The 20258-nt window shown below is 37.7% G+C and overlaps 1 protein-coding gene across 4 annotated transcripts in view; it reads left to right on the top strand.

Moving 5' to 3' along the window:
- Positions 1 to 10762: 10762 nt before the first annotated feature.
- USP25 (ubiquitin specific peptidase 25) overlaps positions 10763 to 20258 on the top strand; it is a 129529-nt gene continuing 120033 nt past the window's right edge. For 2 of the 4 annotated variants that reach the window (XM_035015123.1, XM_035015122.1), the window contains exon 1: positions 10767 to 11194. In XM_035015123.1, coding sequence (XP_034871014.1) covers positions 11150 to 11194 — 45 coding nt within the window. In that variant the 5' untranslated portion in view covers positions 10767 to 11149. Of the gene's footprint in view, positions 11195 to 20258 lie in introns of all 4 variants that reach the window. The other 2 variants (XM_035015125.1, XM_035015124.1) reach the window with 2 other exon arrangements.

Genomic DNA, 20258 nt, shown 5'->3' with positions numbered 1-20258 from the left:
GAAGGCTAGAATTTTATGAGGAATAGTTATTTCCTCGGTCTTTAGGACCAAAGTCCCAGTGTACCAGCCAGTCCTGTAGGAATTTTATATTGTAAATGATCAATAAAACAAATTGTAAACTTAGATTGGTAGAGAATGTGGATTAGATGGGATTTGATGAAATCAGTGTTGTTCTAGTACAGAATTGCCCCCATTGAATGTTGAAGAGCCTAGTGCACACTGCAAATTTTGACCAGTGTCTTCTGTCTATTGAAATGCTTTGAAAGTATGTGTGGGTTTCTTTTCCTCTTTATCTATTTCACCCATCCCCCGCCCACCTCCCCTCTGGCAACCACCAGACCTAATCTCTTGGGCCCTGTTCCAGAGGGTTAGAGCCTCTCTCTTTCCTTCCCCTCTTGACGAAGAAAACTGCCAGCCTTGCTGCAGCCACACAGAAATGGATTCTGCTAACAGCCATGGAAACTTGGTCAAGGACCTTGAGCCCAGTGGAGACCCCAGTCCTAGTGACTCCTTGCTTACAGCTGTGTGAAACCCCGAGCAGAGGACCCAGGGAAGCCCGCTCCTCACTCACAGGAAATATGAGATAATACAATGAGTTATTCTAAACCCCGGAGTTTGTGGTAATTTATGATGCAGTGTAAAAAACTAATGCCCAAGTCTCTGGAATATCATCGGTAACTATGACAGCTTTGTATCACTATATTTATACAAGTCTGTATTTTCATACACTTCTTGAGAGCTGGATTCCTCTCTGGTTCTCTTTATGTTTTCCTTCACTTAGACACAAGAATTCCTTGAATATTCTTTGAATGAATTAATTAGTGGATGAATTCCTTCTTGTATACCCTGGTTCTTTTTCTGTTCAACCCTGCTAAGAAACTGCTCTTTCCATCTCCTACTTCTATTGCTTCCCCTGACTGTTCCCAACTGCGGAATGAGTTATATTCATTAACCAGCTATGTTTTGGTTATAATTGGCAAGCATCAGAATTGCAAAGTCTAGTGAAAGTTTATCTCCTCAGGCTTGGGAGTCCATGTGAGCTACTCAAATTACTGTATCTTTCTTCATATTCAACCATAAAGACATCTTTCCTTTGGGATGCCATCACCTGTCACTTAATGATTGTTAGGAAATTCTTTAAAATGCATTTCTCATAGAAAATTTCCAATTAGAAGTACTACAAGATGCAATTACATTATATATTCTGTTACTTAGGAAAAACTGGCCCAGTCAGGGCTCCTTGTTATAAGTGACAGAAATCATTCTGCCTTTAAGAAAAAAGTGTGTTGGAAACCTACTTGGCAGCTGACAGAATAAAAGGTAGCAGAGAGAATTCAGCTTGGAAAATGAATAGGAACTATGGTGTGGGGGAAGTTAGAACTCCAGTTAAAGAGATGACCTTCAAGCCAGTGCAGTGTGTTGCTATGTCCTTGGCTTGATACTAGACACCACTCATGAAGCCCTCACTGCTACCACCTTCCCCTTACCCCACCACTTCCACCATTAGAAAGAATTCTAAATTGTCTCTTTCTTTGTCTCACTACCTAGAGAGTCAGGGAGCCTGGGGGAACATCTGATTGGCAGAGTTCATTCTGTGGCTCTGAGAGAGCAAGTATCTGGCGTTTTTTATTTCTGTGGCAGTATGTGGGGCCCTACCTCTCATTGAGACACAATGGTCAATTGCCCAAACGTGGGATTCAGATAGTGGGCTGCCTTTACCCCAAAACATAACCTCTGATACATCCAATCCAAAGTGTTGGCATTTTCAAGAAATAAGCTTAGTTTGATTGTATTGTTGATAAAAATGTGAAGCAGATATGAGTTGCAAGAAAGACTTGAAATAAAGTCAGAGAATTGTATTTTATTATTTTATTTTACTTTACTTCGCTTAAGTAGGCTCCACACCCAGCATGGAGTCCAGAGTGGGACCTAAACTCAGGACTCTGAGATCAAGACCTGAGCTGAGATCAAGTGTCAGATGCTTAACTGACTGAGCTACCCAGGTGCCCCTAAACTCAGAATTTTAAAACCTAACAGTAAGATTATTTAATGGCCAAGTGTATGGCCACTTTGGGCAGTAGTTAGATAAAGAAGAAGACAACAAAATGGTTCTGGAGACTTCCTGTCTTCCCAGAAGTTGCTATTCATATACACAGTTGTGGATGATTCCAATTGAAATGATGGTTCTGCAATGCCATTCTTGAGGGTATCCCCGCCCCCTGTCCATGTCCCCTACTCACCAGCCTAACTGTTGTAGAGACTCTATCAACAGGATTTTCTGCTCATCACATGCGGGTAATTGGATCGAAAAAACAAAACAAAACAAAACAACAGGTTCATGATCTTTTACTTCAAGTTTCTGTGAGGGAAATGTTAAGTTTTTAGTAGCCTGGGACCTGAGGATCCTGCTGTCAATTACTTCTACTTCATTTTTTTCCTACAACGCTTATATCAAATGTCACCTTTGTGAAACCTTGCTTTACTTTCTCAGACTGAGCCCATTTCTCCTTCCTCTGACTTCCAGTGATTTGTAAATAAATTTGCTTATTAACATCTAGTATTGTTATCTATATTCCCCATTTTCTCATCAGATTTGAACTGTGTCAAAGTAAAGACCATCTTATTTAGCAATAGTTAGGTTAATCTTATTCCTAGTTTCCTCATTACCTGTACACTCCGACACTGTGTTTGTAGCTGACTCCCCATCAGGCTATAAGTTTTTTTGGGGGGTAGAGAGTGGTTTTTTTCTTTGTCCATGGTACTGAAATTCTAAAGAGCCAATAAGGTGGGATCATTGGTTTGTCTTAAGTGGACTTGTCATAAACAAGATGTATACTAAACTCCCATTTATTTGGCAAAATTACCATACTTTTGAAACTTGTGTATGTGTGTATGTGTGTGTGTTTCTGTTTTTTAGAAGTTAATCCTAATATGCCATGTGAAAGACAGCATTACATCATTTATTCTTTGAAGATGGAAACAAAATAAATTTAAGGATTGAACACAAGCCCTTAATAAAAGAATGCATATCATCTTCATCTGTTGTTGCTCTCCTGACAAATATCTGCATATGTGAGTGCTAAATGAATACCCACAATGTGCCCTTTTGAATTCATTTTGAATAGTGTTGACAAATGAGGCAGTGTTGCAAAGTACATTACGCTGAGTTAAGACCCTGGACTAGGAATTAAAAGGCCTGATGTCTTTATTTTTTAATTCAATAAATATTTGCTGACGTATTATGCTAGGTAAAAATTTTAACACAACCATATACTTGCTGTGTACTGTTGGTAAGTCAATCAACCGCTCTGAGACTAGGTTTCCACATTTGTAAAATGAATATAGAGTAGGTCCTGTACTGTCTCATAGCATAGTTAGTGAGAGACATACTGTATATTCAAGCGACTTATATATGGTAGAACACTTAAATGCAAAGTTATTATATTTATTGCATTTGTTATAACACATATATAATATAGTAATATATTAGTGCAATAAAATTATATTTATTAAATAACACTATAGTTATTTCCTAAAGCCAATTCCTAAGTACCATCGTTTCATTACTGCCAAAATATTATGATAACTTATAACAATATGCATTTGAATTGTCTTTTACCATTTTCAGGTCACTTTCAAATAATTCATCTTTGATCCTTTCAACAACAGATCCTTCATTTCTTCATCCACACATTTCTAGGGCTCTACTTTTCTACATGGTAATTTATACACCTAGAAATAAACTAGTTTTTGAATGGTACTTGGATAAGGAAGAGATTTTGATTCAATTTAGTTCTACCTCAATTTCTTGAAGGATCACAATAGTGATACATGATACCTAAGAGACATAAAGAGCTGTCAGATCAGTTTTATTGCTAGTTCTTGCAAAATGACTGATGACGATGGAAATCTAAAGCAGTGAGTCTCAACATTTTTGATCCTAGGACTGTTTTACACTTTTAAAAATTACTGAGGATCTCAATGAGATTTTATGTCTGTAAGTTATATCTATCAATCTTTATGGTATTAGAAGTTAAAACTGAGAATTTTCAAACATATTATTATTTTGTGTAAAACCAAGAAGCCCATTACATTTTAATGTAAATATTACTTTTATGACAATAACTATATTTTTCAAAACAAAAAAGATAGGTGAGAAGAATGAGACTGCTTACATTTTTGCAAATCTCTAATGTTTGGTTTAACAGAGGACAACATAATTCTCTAATCTGCTTTATTCTGTTACCATATATTGTTTGGGTTGAAGTATAAGAGGAAAATCTGTGTATATATACACAGATATATAGTTGGAAAAGGGAGAATCTTGCCAACCTCCTGGAAGGGTTCTGAATACCTCCATGAATCTATCAACCATACTTAGAAAATGGCTGGTCCACATTGTAGGGGGTTTAAATGCAGAAGCTTTGAAGTCAGACAGACCTCCTACCTGGGTTCACACCGGTTTATTATGTTTTGGTTGTGTGTCTTTGGGCAATTAACTTAATAAGCCACAGCTTCTTCCTCTATGAAAAGAATGTAATAATTCCAATTTCATGGGGCTGTTATAAAGATTAGGTTGTTTGAAGTGTGAAGTGTTTAGCATGGGTCTTGGCACATAGTAAGTGTACAAAGAGTAGTAGTTGACTCTAATGTATCATAGACTGTTTCCTGTATTCCCCTCAAAAGAGAAGGCCTAGAATAGCCATTTCAACTCACTGACAGTATGGCCAGTCTTGGAGCAAATGTTCTGAAGTTGAGACCAATAGAATCTAATTTTAAAATATGCTACCCTGGGGGTGCCTGGGTGGCTCAGTCTTTAAGAGTCTGCCTTCGGCTCAGGTCATGATCCCAGGGTCCTGGGATCGAGCCCCACATCGGGCTCCCTGCTCCGCGGGAAGCCTGCTTCTCCCTCTCCCACTCCCCCTGCTTGTGTTCCCTCTCTCTCTGTGTCTCTCTCTGTCAAACAAATAAAATCTTTAAAAAAAAAATGCTACTTTGTTTTTATTTATACAGCATTTATTCCCAGTCAGTATTTCCATACAATTATGGATGTTTATAACCCAAACTGAAAGCCATGGTATATTTGAACAGTACCATTTAACTAACCTTCACATAAAAGAATACCATATGTTGTTCTTAATGAAAGACAGACCAAACTAATATGCTGAGACAATAGATTATTGTTTACATATCTCATTTTATAAAATAATATCAGATATACTAAATATACTAAAAACATTTCCTGAAAGCCTGAAAAGCATGAAAGGAGATTTTAAAAATTTGTTTGCATTTTTGTTTATAAATTCTTTTCAATTACACTTACTGAGCACACCACACTCAGTATGCCATTGTGCAGAACCCAAAAATGAGTAGTGGTTCTGCCTAATATTTAAGTTTTTCCCTTTGTTCTGTTTCAACTTGCTAATAACATTGCTTATCCAAAAATAAATTTTTGATTTGCCATATCTCTAGTATGTATTTTTAAAAATTAAAGGCATTTACATCTGACCTTTGTGTCTTTTCTACTATCCAAGAAAGAATACAAATATTCACCAAGGGTTCGAAACTAGTGGTAAAGTAGCTGCCTAGGAATAACTAAGCAAGTTCTTTTGTACATGATTTGATATGAAATTATTACAGAAATGTCAATGAAATAGTCTCTTCTTAGACTGTAAGATACTGTAAACTGACCTCACTTAACCTCTGCTTCATGTCTTGTTTTTCTAGACTAAGGATATTCAACCCCAGTTGACTCTTTTTGGTGCTCACCTAAGGGCTTTAACTTCTCAATGTACAGGTCACAAGGAAAACCTAATAATAATCATAATAATTATAATTATAATAAAAGCAAGAACTTGCTTACTTTTACTATGCACTCACTTTGCACCTTACGGTGTTTTAAATACTTTATATGTACTTAATCATTTAATCATCAAAATAGCCCTATATTTTTTATTCTCATTTTATAGATGACAGAACTGACCCAGAGAATATATGTCAGTAAAGGTCATGTCAGAAAAACAGAATATTCCCTCAATATTTAAATCAAGGGATACTTAATCCAAAGAATTGGTTATATCGGTAATGAAAGAACTGAGAAGCCAAACAGGGACAGGGAGTTAAACCAGTTTGGCAACAGCAAGAAATCACTATGACTCTTAATTTGGGGGGGGGAGGGGTGTTGGAAGGAGGCAAGATTTCCAAAGCTCAGGGACCCACCTCACCAGGAGGACCCTGAACCAGGGTAGGCCAGTTTGGTGAGAGCTGGACCCACCGAAGAGCTACAGCCCAAGAAGAAGCTGCCCAAGGGGAGAGGAAGGAGAAGCAGAAATAGCCTGGATTCTCTTTTTCTCTCACCCTCTAATACCCCACCTATACCAAATCCATTCTGAAGCCAGAGAGCATGGGACATACAAGGATAGTCCTTTCCGTGATTCAGAGCAAAGCAATGAAGTGCAAGAATGTACTGAAAGCAAATAGGCAAGGATTACGCAGAAGATTTGAGCAATTTGCCCAAGATTACAGACCTATCTGCATCTGGGTTGTTCTTTGGGATTTGTATATATGTAGCAATCATGCGCTCTGAATCAGGTACTCTATCCCCCGAGGGACAGAGGTCTCAGGAAGTGACATTAATCACTTTTGACTACATACTTTTCTCTTTCCATATACATGATAGGATACCTTCAGGGAAATGTGTGCCTACCATTGTAGAAACAGAAGAAAGGTAAGAGATGAGGAAGGGTCTGGGAACTCTAAGTCATTTTCAGTGTCAGAGTGCACTTTTGGGCTTGTTCAAAGTAATGGGAACAAGTGATTCATGCAAGAAATCTGCACTTTTGTGCTGACTCTCAGTTGATAAAGTATTGCTTTTTCTCCATATAGACCTTACTTTCAAAGTAGATCTTGCAAAGAAATAGTTCACATTAGATTGGATTCCTTTTTCAATTCACAGAACTTTTTCTCCTACAACTATTCTGACTAGAAGTGTGAATATTGACAGAAAATGTGGAGGTACTATTCTTTAATGTTTTAATGCATCTCTTATTAATCTAAGGGGTTAGGGGATGGGGCAGGAAAAATGGTATTTGATAGTACATAGGTATGAAGTGTAGGATTAAGTGAAGTAGATTGAATATGACTGTTATGGGCCAAATTGTGTTCCCTCAAAATTTATATGTTGAAGTCCCAATCCCTAGTACCTTAGAATATAACTGTATCTGGAGATAAGTTCTTTAAGAGGTGGTTAAGATGAGGCTGTTAGAATGGGACACTAATCCAACATGACCTTATAAAAAGAACACACACCAGGGAAGTGTGTGCATGGAGGATCAACAATACATGAAGAGGCAGCAAGAAGGTGACATCTGCAAGCCCAGGAGAGAGGCTGCAGGAAAAACCAATCCTGCTGGTACCTCCATCTTTGACTTAACAGTGTTCTCAATTGTGAGAGAATACATTTCTCTTGCTTAAGCCCACCCGGTCTGTGGTATTTTGTTATGGCTGCCCTAGAAAATGAATATGCTGACCAAAGAAGCAACATCTGGAGACTCTCAGTGTATGAGGTACCACTGACAGCTGGAGATACCAATATTGATATGCTTTGTCAGATAAACAGTATGGCTGTCAGGACCACAGAACTGTCCAGTTGCAATAAGTTAAGAGTTAGCCATGCCCTACAAAAACATAAATAAACTTGTTTCTCTCCTTCATGACTGCCCATTTAATTCAATAGCATTTTATCGTACATGTATTAGGCAGATAGTACTCTTACAGGTTCTAATTTATGAGCACCTTATCAGTGAACGGTACCATTTTGACATCATGGAAACTTCCTCTTTCAATGATTGTTTATGGTTCCCTTATTGGTGGAAATAAAATCATCCTAGAATGTCAATAGACCTACAGAAGGAAAATAATTCTGTTCCTCCTCAAGAGGAGAGTTAGGAACCATTCTTTTGTCATGGAAATTGTTCAAATCTACACTGTGGTTGAATGTTTCTCTCTCTCTCTCTTTTTTTTTAAAGATTTTATTTATTTATTTGACAGAGAGAGACACAGCGAGAGAGGGAACACAAGCAGGGGGAGTGGGAGAGGGAGAAGCAGGCTTCCTGCCGAGCAGGGAGCCCGATGCAGGGCTCGATCCCAAGACCCTAGGATCATGACCTGAGCCGAAGGCAGACTCTTAAAGACTGAGCCACCCAGGCGCCCCGAATGTTTCTCTCTTACTCATGGCTTACAAATGTGCTTTGGCAACATATTAGACTTTTGGTGTTCAGAAATGGATATTCAAACTCATTCTAAATAAAGAGAAATAAATAGTCAAGATAGAATACCAGTTTCCTTGGTTCACGCAAGGCACAATACGGAATATTGTTAGAAACATCATTTTGATCCCACATAGAAAAACAGACTTGGTTCACACAAAGCACAATATGGAATACTGTTAGAAACATCATTTTGATCCCACATAGAAAAACAGACTTGGTGTTAAAAACTAAATTTTAAGTTTAATTTTATTTTTTTGTAAAGATTTTATTTATTTCAGAGAGAGAGAGCACGAGCAGGAGGAAGGGCAGAGGGAGAAGCAGACTCTCCGATGAGCAGGGAGCCCGACTCGGGGCTCGATTCCAGGACCCTGGGATCATGACCTGAGCCAAAGGCAGACGCTTAATCAACTGAGCCACCCAGGTGCCCCTAAATTTTTAATTTTAATGAAATCTGTCACTTTAAGTGTTTACCTGCATGTCAAAAATCCAGAGTAATACAATTTAGGAATTATTAAATAATATCCTAAGGTTATATACTTCTAATGACCATACATATTAAGGCTGACTCATGAACAAAAAACTGACATTGGGACATATTGTTAAAATGAATTAGGATATCTGGCAATGTGTCATATGTGCACATTTATCTCAAATTTTCAAATTTCCATCCTCTATTCATTCTAATTGTATGCTTTCTAAAAAAGAATGCATATAAGGATACTTGAAATTTTCTTCTCATACAAAACAATTAAGATTTTAAAATTTTCAGTAGGAAACCATTAGAAGTTAAGAGGGAAATAAATGATCAAAGTGGGCAAGTATGATTACCCTATAAAAAGATATATCTAACAATTATCTAGTAACCACTGGTAAAATAATATTTTTGTAGAACTAACAATTTAACTCAGAGGAACAGTGATTGCCAAATTCTTGAAACTAAACTTTAGTATATGGCAATATCCTTTTTTAAATCATAGTACTGGATATTTATGTTAAATTTAACTTTCTTATATTCAGATGTCATGAACTGTTTACAGTTTTTTTTTTTTTAATGCATAATACAGAGAAACATGAAGACGATACGTTGGAAAGAACTTTGGTCTGTAAGTGAGGTAAAATGGGCTCTAGTTTGGCAAGTAGCTTTCTTTAGGTCTCAGTGTCCTAACAAAATTGTGCATTCTATCAGGACTGTTGGATTATTCCTAAAATTCTGTATTTCCAGCCACTTCACAACTTTTCAAATTCCTCTGGCAAAAACATAGGATATCAATAAAATTAAATTTGTGATATGTCAAAATCAAATGAGCAAATACATATGAAGACTCAAGGGAAAGATCTCAAAAGGCAGTTGAATATATCTGAGGTTCCGAGCAAAGATGGCTGTAAAGTGCAGAGATTTGTTACAAAATCTTAAGAATCACTATGATCCGTGAGTATTATATAAAACCAGATAATATTTCAGTGATCATTTACTAAGCTTGCTTTTCTTGCCGTCAGTTTAAAAATTATACCCGGATTTGCATATGTGTGTATTGCATTTGTGACAATTTGCATTGATTATTCTACCCCCTCACTGCCGCACCCTCACCTCCTATGCCCAGATTAGTTCGTGAAGCTCAAGATTTTTTTGAGTGTAGAGACCGCTTTCTCGATGTTAAGTTTTTCTTACAGTTCCATATACGGTCAAGTATTCCATGCCGGAAGGTTCATTGCTACTTATTTGGCAACTGGTGTATTAGAATTATGTACCATCTGGGCAGTGATATTTTTGTTGTGTTGTGTGTTGCATAGACCATATTTCATTTTTATCCAATCTTCGGGAAATAAACCTTATTTCTCCAGAGCCTCGCAGCGTTTGCATGGACGAAGTAGACGGAGAATGTCAATATTCATTTATGTAATGATTAGTTAAGGAGAAAAGTACATTCCAGCAAATCACACTTAACTTTTCCCTTCGGGCAAGTTTACTGCTTGTGAAATTCCTAGAAAGGCGAGCTGAGAGGACCGGAGACATAGAAAGGAGCCGGGGTTCGGCACCCAGCACGGTTTTGGAACGTTACCAGGCTCAAGGGGAAAGGTATGTCTTGCAGCAGCTCGGAAAGCTGGCGATCCGACAAGTCCTGGGCACTGAGAGAACGCGGTCCTTCGGCCTCGGCTTGGAGCTTCGCAGAGCCAAGGGCAGGCATCGCGCAACCTGCCGCAGGGGCGGCTCCGAGACAAGGCCCGCGGGGCGCGCCTTCGCCCCACCCCGGGAACGCTGGGCCCGCGCAAGGAGGGGCGGGGCCGGGACTTGGGGGGTGGGGCTCCAAGGCGGTCCGGCCCCGCCCCACCCCACCGCCCCGCGGGTCACAATATAGGGTTAGGTCGGCCGGCGGGCGGGGCTCGGCGGGGAGGAGCCGCGGGGCGGGGGAGGTGACGGCGGTTGGGGGAGGGGAGGGGAGGAGGAGTCGGGGAGGGAGGAGAACAGCGCCATTCCGGCCCGCCGCTCCCTCCGTTCCTTCTCCCTTCCCCGCTGTGGCCCGCGAGCCGCCCGCGAAGGAGCACGCGCGCGTGACGCGGCCCGGCTTGCTCGCGCGCTCCCTCGCCCCAGCGTCCGCCGCCCGCTCATGGCCCCGGCCGCGGCGGACGAGCCGCGCTGAGGCCGGCCGCGCGAAGCCGTGGGGCCGCCGCTGTGGCCCTCGCTGTCCGTGCCTCGCCGCCAGCCCGCGGGGCCCGCGCACGCCGGCCGCCATCGCCTTCGCGCCTGGCTGGCGGGGGCGCTGTACTCCCCGGCGGCCCGCGCGGTTCCCTGGAGCTCGGCGGAGCGCGGCTGCCAGGGCCGGCGGAGGCGCGAGGAGCCGCACACCGCTGCCTGTGTCGCCGCCAGCGCCGCGGGGGCCATGACCGTGGAGCAGAATGTGCTGCAGCAGAGCGCGGCGCAGAAGGTGAGGCGAGCCCGGGAGCCGGCGCGGCCGGGCCCCGCTCCTCCTTCCGACGTGCTGTCCTCACCCGCCTCGGCCAGAACTCCCCGGCCTTCGCTCTCCGCCCCTCGGGCCTCGGCTGCCCGGGGCTTGCTTCCCCGCCGCCCGCCGCCTCTGCCCGTCGCCTTTGGGGGCGTCGCGCCCAGTGCGACGCTGCGTGTGGGAAGTGGCGTGTAGTTAGTGGGTTTCAGTGCATTTCCTTCTTTCCGATGGTTTCCTGTAGCGGACAGTGCCGGCTGTGTATTGAGAGCGACCCTCGCATTCCTGCACTCCTCTCTAGGGCTTCTGAATTAAACTTTATTCACTTCCTCCCCCCCCCCTTTTTTTTTTTAAAGAATAACCAGTTGTCATCCTTCCCGCACACAATTTGTATTTCGAAAGTGGGATCATTCCAAGCCTCTTATTTTGTAAAAGGGGTCTCCCCTAGAATTGAATTGCCTGCCTGACGGAGCAGGTACATTTACCAGGTGTACTTTCTGTAGAAGTAGAGAATTTGTTCTTTTTCCCTTTTCTGTTTCCTTTTCTTTCTCTCTGAATATGGAAATTGTCCCTAAGAAAGGAAACCTTTCTGGCCGTGTTTATTCCAGGAATCTTTTGTCCCCTAAGTTTGACCTTATTCCATCCTTCACCCTTTACCCTTGCCTCGGTCACATACTCAAATGGTCACTCACTTAAGTAAAAAAAAATAAAATCTATGTGAAGCTTCAGGTCTTTTACAGTGAGTGGTGAGAGATGTTTCTTTTATTCGAGATTCTGTTTTCAGAATCTCAAGTGCACTATCATGGTTTGCACCGTATCCTGAAGAGTTGTTGGCTATGACTTTTTTTTTTTTTGGTCATTTTGTGAAAAGCATTTTGGGCGAAAGGAAAACATTGCTTTAGTCGTGTTGGAATTTGGGGGGTAACTAGAGTTTACTGTGAGCAGCTATCAAAGCTGTGTTTGGTTTATGTGGGTGAGTAATTAATGCCCCACCCTGTTGTAGTTTTGACGTAGTTTGTATCCTACCTGTGCTTGATCTCAGAATAAGGCCTGCAGTCCTAAAGTGGGCTATCTCTACACTCACTGTCTGCTAAGTTTTTGCTTGGAGATTATTTTTAGAATTCTGTGATAGTACTTGAGGTAATTGAAGATGCTCGAGAATTTTGGAAAGCAAGGATAGTGCATTGTTATTTTAGGCACTTTGGGAAAGTTGTCTTTGGAATTCTTGTGTAAGTTAACTGTTAACTGGTAAATTCAGAAGATTGTTGCAGACTGCAGTTTATTGACAGTGAAATAATTCTAGATTTAAAAGTGGGAGTTTAGAACAGTCTATCTCCTAATCCTCCTCTTCTGTTTTGAATACCTTAAACTTTAGTTTTTGATGTTAAGTATGGGATAAAGTGTTAATACTTAGAGCAGGATCTTGTGTTCATATGTATGCTAAGCAGTATTTAATAAGTTTGGTATCATTTTTGTTTATAGTTCTCTTCAGTATTGAATATTAAAGCCTGATTTGTTTGAAAGTGGGAAATGTGGCTCCTATTTTTCACATCTTTTAAGTTTGAATAATGGCAAGAAGTTTGTGCTTTTTTTTTAGTTGATTTTGACTAAAGCACTTCTTTAGCATAGAATCAGATAATGCGGATCTGCCTGGTTCAGAGGTTTATGCATAAAATTGTAGGGTCTAGAATCGAATTACTGAAAATGGTCTTGGCCATCAAATCCAGTTTCTTAGTTTAATGAGCCCCCTCCTTACACAAAGGGAGTAGTTTTTAATCCAAAATATTACCATTATGATGCTGTTGTTAGTGTGTGTATCAAATCATTTTAGAGATATTGGTAAATTTTTCTTAGAGCAATATTATGCATTTATTTTTATACTTCCATAATGGTATTTATGGTTTTTTTGAAAAGAAACAATGTGTTTGTTTGCTTTTCACATTAATATACTTCTATTTTATTACTCATATATAAGTATTTAAAAATATTTATATAGGTGTAAGTACTTTAAACCATCCACTACAAATAAATTGATAGATTTAAATTCACCAAATTAGTAACTAGGAAGGGGACTATACGCTAGTAACTAGGAAGTGACTTTCATACTTTAGAAGAAACAAAAGTGAAACTCTTTGTTTTCACTTAGAAACTTTATGAATTATAAGGAAAACAAGTGTCTAGTGCATATTGCATGACCAAAATTTTAGCCTATTTTCTGCTCCCCTTAAAAAAATTATGTATGTGAATACACATGCATATTAGTTTTATGTATGTAGTTCTATTCTGGTGGTTGGAACAGTTTTCTATATTTTCAAGATTCTTTTTTTTTCTTCCAGAAGGATGATTAGTAATTTTTTTTTTTTTTTTAAAGTAGCACAACACAAAGCTTTCATAGGTCTTTGTTCACCTGCAAAGTAGCTTGTCACGGTGTAAGGCAAGGGTCTGGCTGTCTTTTCCTCTGATGTGTTCTTTGCTTGATTGCTCAAATTTGGCCATGGCGGGACTTATGAGATGTAGTAAAACTGCAGAAAGCTGCTTTTCTGAGGTTTAGGCGATACAGATTAGGTAGAGTTGGTTAAATCCTGTTCATAATTTTGGTCTTGAACAGGTATCTTCAACATTTGTGCTTGATATTTTACTGAAGTGTAGCATCCTTAGATCTCAAAAATTTAATACATACGTGGCTCCAGGTCCCAAATGAGGGTTCTTTAGGGCAGTGATAGAAGGCTTCCTCCCAGGGACCAAATTGATTTATAGAGGGAAGTGAGTTGGGTACTGTTACATTAAATGCATCCTTCTGAGTTGAATAAAATATAAGATTCATAAAGGCAGGTATTTTTCCTATTTTGTTTCACCCTAGAGCTTAGAATGGTTTCTTGCACATAGTAGGTTTCAGTAAATATTTGATGAGTGAAATAATGAGCAAATATTTTCTAAAAGGAATGTAAGTGTAGTAGTTATTTTAGTTTCCTAACTGAATCTCAAGATTTAATTACTGAGAAACAGTGGACTACTGTTGGAATAAAGGCTGTGTAGTGAAAAGACTGAAGGGTGTGGGTTGGGTCTAAATCACCTTTCTCTGACCTTGGGCAAGTCTTTAATTGCCTCTGAATCTTCCCTTAAAGCCTTAAAGTTAGTATGATTAGACATGAGCAACTCTTTTAGATCTGAGTGTTTAGTGGAGCTAAGCATGCATTTATTTCTGGACAGGGAGGACAAAAAAATACTAGATGATGAGGCAGAAGGAATTTTATGGATCAGCGGTCAACTTTCACTTAATTACAGTGGGGGTCATGTGGCACGGATGTCACAGACCAACCAATTTAAGAGTTAAAGCAAAACTTGGAAAACAATACAAGCTGGATCCAGGGTAAATTTTTTAGTTAAATTATGTAGTATTTTCTAATTTAGGTATCATTTAAAGTTGTAAAAACAGTATAGCATTTCAAAGGACAGTGAATGTTATGTAAATCACTGTGAACATTACATAAAAGGGATGTTCTTTGGTACTAAATAGTTGATTATGTTGTTAGCATAAGGCTTGGTTTGGGCAGAGACTGGGATCCAGCTGCTTATTTCCTTATTCCTCCTTCTCACCTAATTTCTTTTTTTTTTTTTTAAATTTTTTTTTTTTTTTTTTTTTTTTAAGATTTTGTAAGAGAGACAATGAGAGACAGAGCGCATGAGAGGGAGGAGGGTCAGAGGGAGAAGCAGACTCCCTGCCGAGCAGGGAGCCCGATGCGGGACTCGATCCAGGGACTCCAGGATCATGACCTGAGCCGAAGGCAGTCGCTCAACCAACTGAGCCACCCAGGCGCCCCCCACCTAATTTCGATTTGTATACTAACATTGGCTCCAGCTGCCTTAAAGAAGTCTCATCAGTTTTAGTAAATATTCTGTTGATTTTCTTTAATATTCTATGTATATAGTTCATGTCATTTGCAAGTAATTCTCACTCTGACTTTTTCCTTGTTAATACTTCTTTTTTCATTTTTTTATTGCCTTAGCTAAGATTACAGAATACTGCTAGGATTAGTGTTAGTTTCTGTTATGTATTGTTTCATTATGATATGGAGATTTCCTTACAGTCTTAATGTTTTGAAATGTTTTGAAATCAAATTTAGATGTTAATTCTTTATAAAATGCCTTTTTCTTTTTCCTTTTTCAATGACCAATGTGCTAATTTGTGTGTCAAAAATAAACACAAAAATTGTAATAGATAACATATATGGAATATGTTATATATACCTATGTTAAGGAATTGTGCTTAGATTTTTTTAAAACTTTTTATTCATTTAATCTTCCCAAACAAATTATTATTAGGTGAGCACTTTTTTTTTTTTTTCCCTGCATGATGTGGTTGAGGAAACAGTGTTAGAGAAGAACTAAAGGAACATTTCATTGCTGTTATGTGTTGGGGGTAGAATTTAAACTCAGGGTCATGAGACTCGTGGACTCTTAACCATTATGCTGTATTGCTTTCTGGTAAAATCTCATGTAGTCATGATGCCGCCAAATTCAATATACTAAATTTTAATCTGGAATTTATTTTCTGTATTCTTAAATGAGATTGGTTACATAGGTTGCTTTTGTGCATATGGGCTGTCAAGGTAAGGTTAGCTCATAAAATCATTAGAAAGCTTTTTAGGTTTTCCTTTGCTTTTGGAATTGTTTAGTGTAGAATTAGGTTAAATCATTCAAAATTGGTGGTATTTAGCCATGTTTTATTGTTTAACCTCAGTACTTATTACTTTGAAGATTTGGTGAATATGACTATAGTAGGCTGACCATTTATCTAGAGCAAGTTTTAGATAAGCTTTCCACATTTTGACAATTAACGTTTTAGGTTTTCTACCTCTTCCGGAGTCAATTTTAAAAATGTTTATAGATTTAGATTTGATTTCATTTAGTTGTATATGTATGTATGTATGTCTGTATGTATAGGTCTGATGTTTTCTCTTAAATCTATGTAGATGGATTCCGTTCTTATTCCTGATTGTTTTCAGTAATGTTTGCCAGATGTTTATCTATTTTACTGGTCTTTTCAAAATCCAGTTCTTTGTTTCCTTTATAAGTTTTGTTTACCTTCTAATTTATTAATTTTTGCTTTTGTATTTAGTATTTCCACCTTTCTACTTTCTTTTTGGGTCGTTATTGTTGCTCTTTTTGTACGTGAATTCAACATTTAGTGAGTTTCCAATCATGTGTTAATAAGCATTTTGGGCTGTGGGTTTTCATCTGATTTTGTTTGGGATTTGATTTCATTTTTATTTCATTGTTTAAAAGATTTTTTTTTCCTGGCATACTTCTTAAGATGTTGCATTTATTAAATTCTTGATTTTTAGTCTCAGTGTACTGTTTAGAAAACATGATTTGTAATAGTTTTAGAAATTAAGATTTTCTTATGACTGTGAGGTTTTAATGAGCATATGGAAAGGATGTGTATTTGAAAGTTGGAGTTCTATATTTATATATTAAATGAACACTTATAATGTGATTTGAATATTTCATGTTTTTTTCTTGTCTTTTAAATTCTGAGAGATGTTGATGTAATTTTAATGTAGTTTCATCAAATTCTTTTTATTTCTAATGGATTTTTTTGCTTTTGCTAGTCTTTTAGTAGGATTTTGTCATTCATGTATATGGTGGTCACTGATAAAAATAATTATTTTGTCATCTGAGTTTCTACTTATTAGTTTTGTTTTGCCCACTCAGTTTTGATGGATTGATGAAGTTTTCATGTATCACCTCCCCCACCTTGCCTCTTTATATCTGTATCTGTGATTAGTAAATCTCTTTCTCCTTTCTACTCTTAATTTTAAACAAATATATATCTAAGCATATTTTTCTGATAGTGTCAGAATGAATAGTTTTCTCTCTTTCCATCTGTCCCCAATAAGAAAGACTTTTTAGCATATTTTTATTTACAACATTCCTGATTTTGTTGGGTTAATATGGAATTGTATTCTAAATGATGGCATTTTAGATTTCTTAAGATACACCTTACATCAAAAATATTACTTGTGTTATAGACACGTTAGTAGCCCATTAGTTTTTAAAAATTAAGTATTTAATTTTAACTATATATTTTTCTGGCATATTTAATACTGTTTGATGTTACTCCACTTCTTTTTTGTACATAATTTTTAACTCTCTGTGTAAGCTTGTAAGATTTCCTCTTTGGTTTTAGAATCCGGAAATGTGTGTGTGTGTGTGTGTGTGTGTGTGTGTATCTTAACGGTTCTGCCTAGGATTTTTGGTCTGAAAACTTTCATGTTCTTCTCAGGAAAAAGATGTATATTTTAAAATTATTGTTTCTACTCTATTCCTTCTCCCCTGCCCTCCTGTAATGATATTATTTGAATATTAGATACCATTCATCTCTCTTATTTGCTACAAATTTTATAATTTCTTTCTCTCCCTTTTTGTCCTGTATGTTAGATAAATTTTTAGTTTGATTGTACAAATTATTATTTTTTTAATGCTAGTTCTAGATGTACTATTTCCATAGGTGGTCATATACTTTTTTGAGGGTTTGTTTTAATAATCTGCATTTTAGTTGTGAAATAAGCAGAATTGAATTAATCATAACTACTGATTTATGATCAGCTGTCCATGAAAATATGTTTTCATTTATTTATGAAATTGCTTATTAACTTTTAATAATACTCATGAATTTTTACTTTTTAATAACAAACACATGAATCGTACTTAAAAGCTATAACTTTGAAAGTAACCTATATCTAACCAAATAGTCTCATTTTCATTTCCATCCCTCTGTTTTCATTTGAGATTGTAATCATCTTGAATCCTATGTTTATCCTCCCTTTGATTTCCTTTTTATTGCAGCTCTATGAATTCTTGAAGGTGTGTATTTTTAATTTTCATTGTTTTAACTTTAAAAACTTTTTTCTACCTTGATAGCTAAAAGATACTCATCTGTCTTTCCTGCTGAGAGTTTTAAAGTTATGTTTGCAACACTTAGACCTTATTCGATCTTCAGTTGCTTTTTGTAACAGGTGTGAGGTGGGGATCCAATTTAATTTTTATTATATATGATTTTTTGTTTTGTTGCTGTTAATTTTACCTCATCGAAAAGTTAATGCTCTCCCCCACTGAACTGACATGCCATTTTTATCTTATACAAAAGTTTTACATGATGCTCTTTTTCCCCTTGTGCTGTCTTTTGTTTCATAATTCATTTGTGAATACCATCCTGTCTTCATTGTTGTAGCTTCGTAATAATCTCTAGCATTGGAAAAGTAAGTTTGCTTTTCTTCTTCCAATGTGTCATGACACTGTTTTCCTTAGAAATGTTAGAATAATCTTACCAAGTCCTCTAAAAAACCCTTGTTTGAGTTTTTTATTAATTCAAGCAACCGTATAGACCACTTTGGGATCATTAAAATATTTATGGTATTGAGTCTTTCTATCCACGAACAGAGTATACTTCTTTTATTTAGGTCTTCTTTAATATCTCTTCAGTTTATAATTTTAACTGTAGAATTTCTATGCATCATTTGTTTTAGATAGTTGGTAATTTCTGATAATAATTATATGGTGCTTTAAAATACTTGTTGTTACTGGTGTGTACACATGCAACTGGCTTTTGTGTATTGATCTTATATCTAGCCATCTTGCTAAACTTTTCTATTTTAATACTTTTCCAGTGATGATTTTGGGTTTTCTGTGTAAAAGATTATATCATGAATAACTTAGGACAGTTTTATTTCTAATTTTTATGCCTGTAATTTCATTTTTTTCTTACTGTACTAGGTAAGACCTCTAATAAATGTTGATTAGACGTGATGATAATGGATATTATCTTATTACTGATTTTAAAGGACAGTTCCCTACTTTGGTACCTACTGAGTTTTTAAAGTATTTACGTGCGTTAGTTGTATGAACTCACATGTTATAAAAAGGGTTCTATTTCTAAAGAACTAAAGAATATTGTAGTATTTTAAGTTTTGATGTGTGCATGTACCTTTTTCCTTTGAGTCCTGGTGACTCATGAAAGTTTCACTCCAGGCCCCCCTGGGAATAGGTGGGGAGATAGTTGGTTTGTCAGTTACTTCTCTGTCATCCTACCTCCTATAAAATCAGACATGGTGAGTATGGTATCATAGTTTACAATAATCATTAGTGTATATAATATATGAAAGACCAGATATGGCTTGTGAAAGCCATTTTGGAATGTTACTATGCAATGTGGCTAAGTAGATGAAGTGAAAGTTGAACTTATAAAAACACCACTTGTGTTTTATTTTGGCAAAACTTGTACTAATTTTGAAGAATATTCTCCTTGTCAGGATATCTTGTTTTGTACATATGATTGGTAATTTTTGAAAGTTTTTTCCTTTTCTTCCTTCAGTTAACTGTCTTAGTACAATCTATCTGCTTTTTAAAGATTACTTGGTCTTAATATTTAAAAATGTCCAGCAATATTTTCCTTGTCTTTTTAACCTTGTTGATACAGGTTTAGACCAGAGTTTCTTTGGTTTATGGACTATTCATTTCCTGTAGAGCTTGCTAAAACTGTAGAATTCTGTACCTCACGTGAGCTCAGACTTACTGTTTCAAGCCCAAAGGTTGGACTAGTGCATTCTTTTTTTTTTTTAAAGATTTTATTTATTTATTTGAGACAGAGAGAATGAGAGACAGAGAGCATGAGAGGGAGGAGGGTCAGAGGGAGAAGCAGACTCCCCGCCGAGCAGGGAGCCCGATGCAGGACTCGATCCCGGGACTCCAGGATCATGACCTGAGCCGAAGGCAGTCGCTTAACCAACTGAGCCACCCAGGCGCCCTGGACTAGTGCATTCTTAACAGGAACCCCAAATGATTCTTCTGTACTTAAAGTTTGAGGACCACTAGTTGAAATTAATTAGTATACTTAGAGATGAGAATGCTTCAGCACTTGTGTAAATTGACTGTAGGGCTCCTTCAGGGGTTGAATTATTACAGTACACCCAATTTAACAGTGGAGCAATCTTCGAACATACAGGCTTTCTTCTGTTTCAGGTGTTTCTCCCCATCAGTACACTGATAT

This window comes from Mirounga leonina, unplaced genomic scaffold, assembly GCF_011800145.1.
Source record: "Mirounga leonina isolate KUSES-001 unplaced genomic scaffold, KU_Mleo_1.0 Mir_169, whole genome shotgun sequence".
Classification (NCBI taxonomy): domain Eukaryota; kingdom Metazoa; phylum Chordata; class Mammalia; order Carnivora; family Phocidae; genus Mirounga; species Mirounga leonina.
This window is presented reverse-complemented; position numbering and strand designations above follow the sequence as displayed.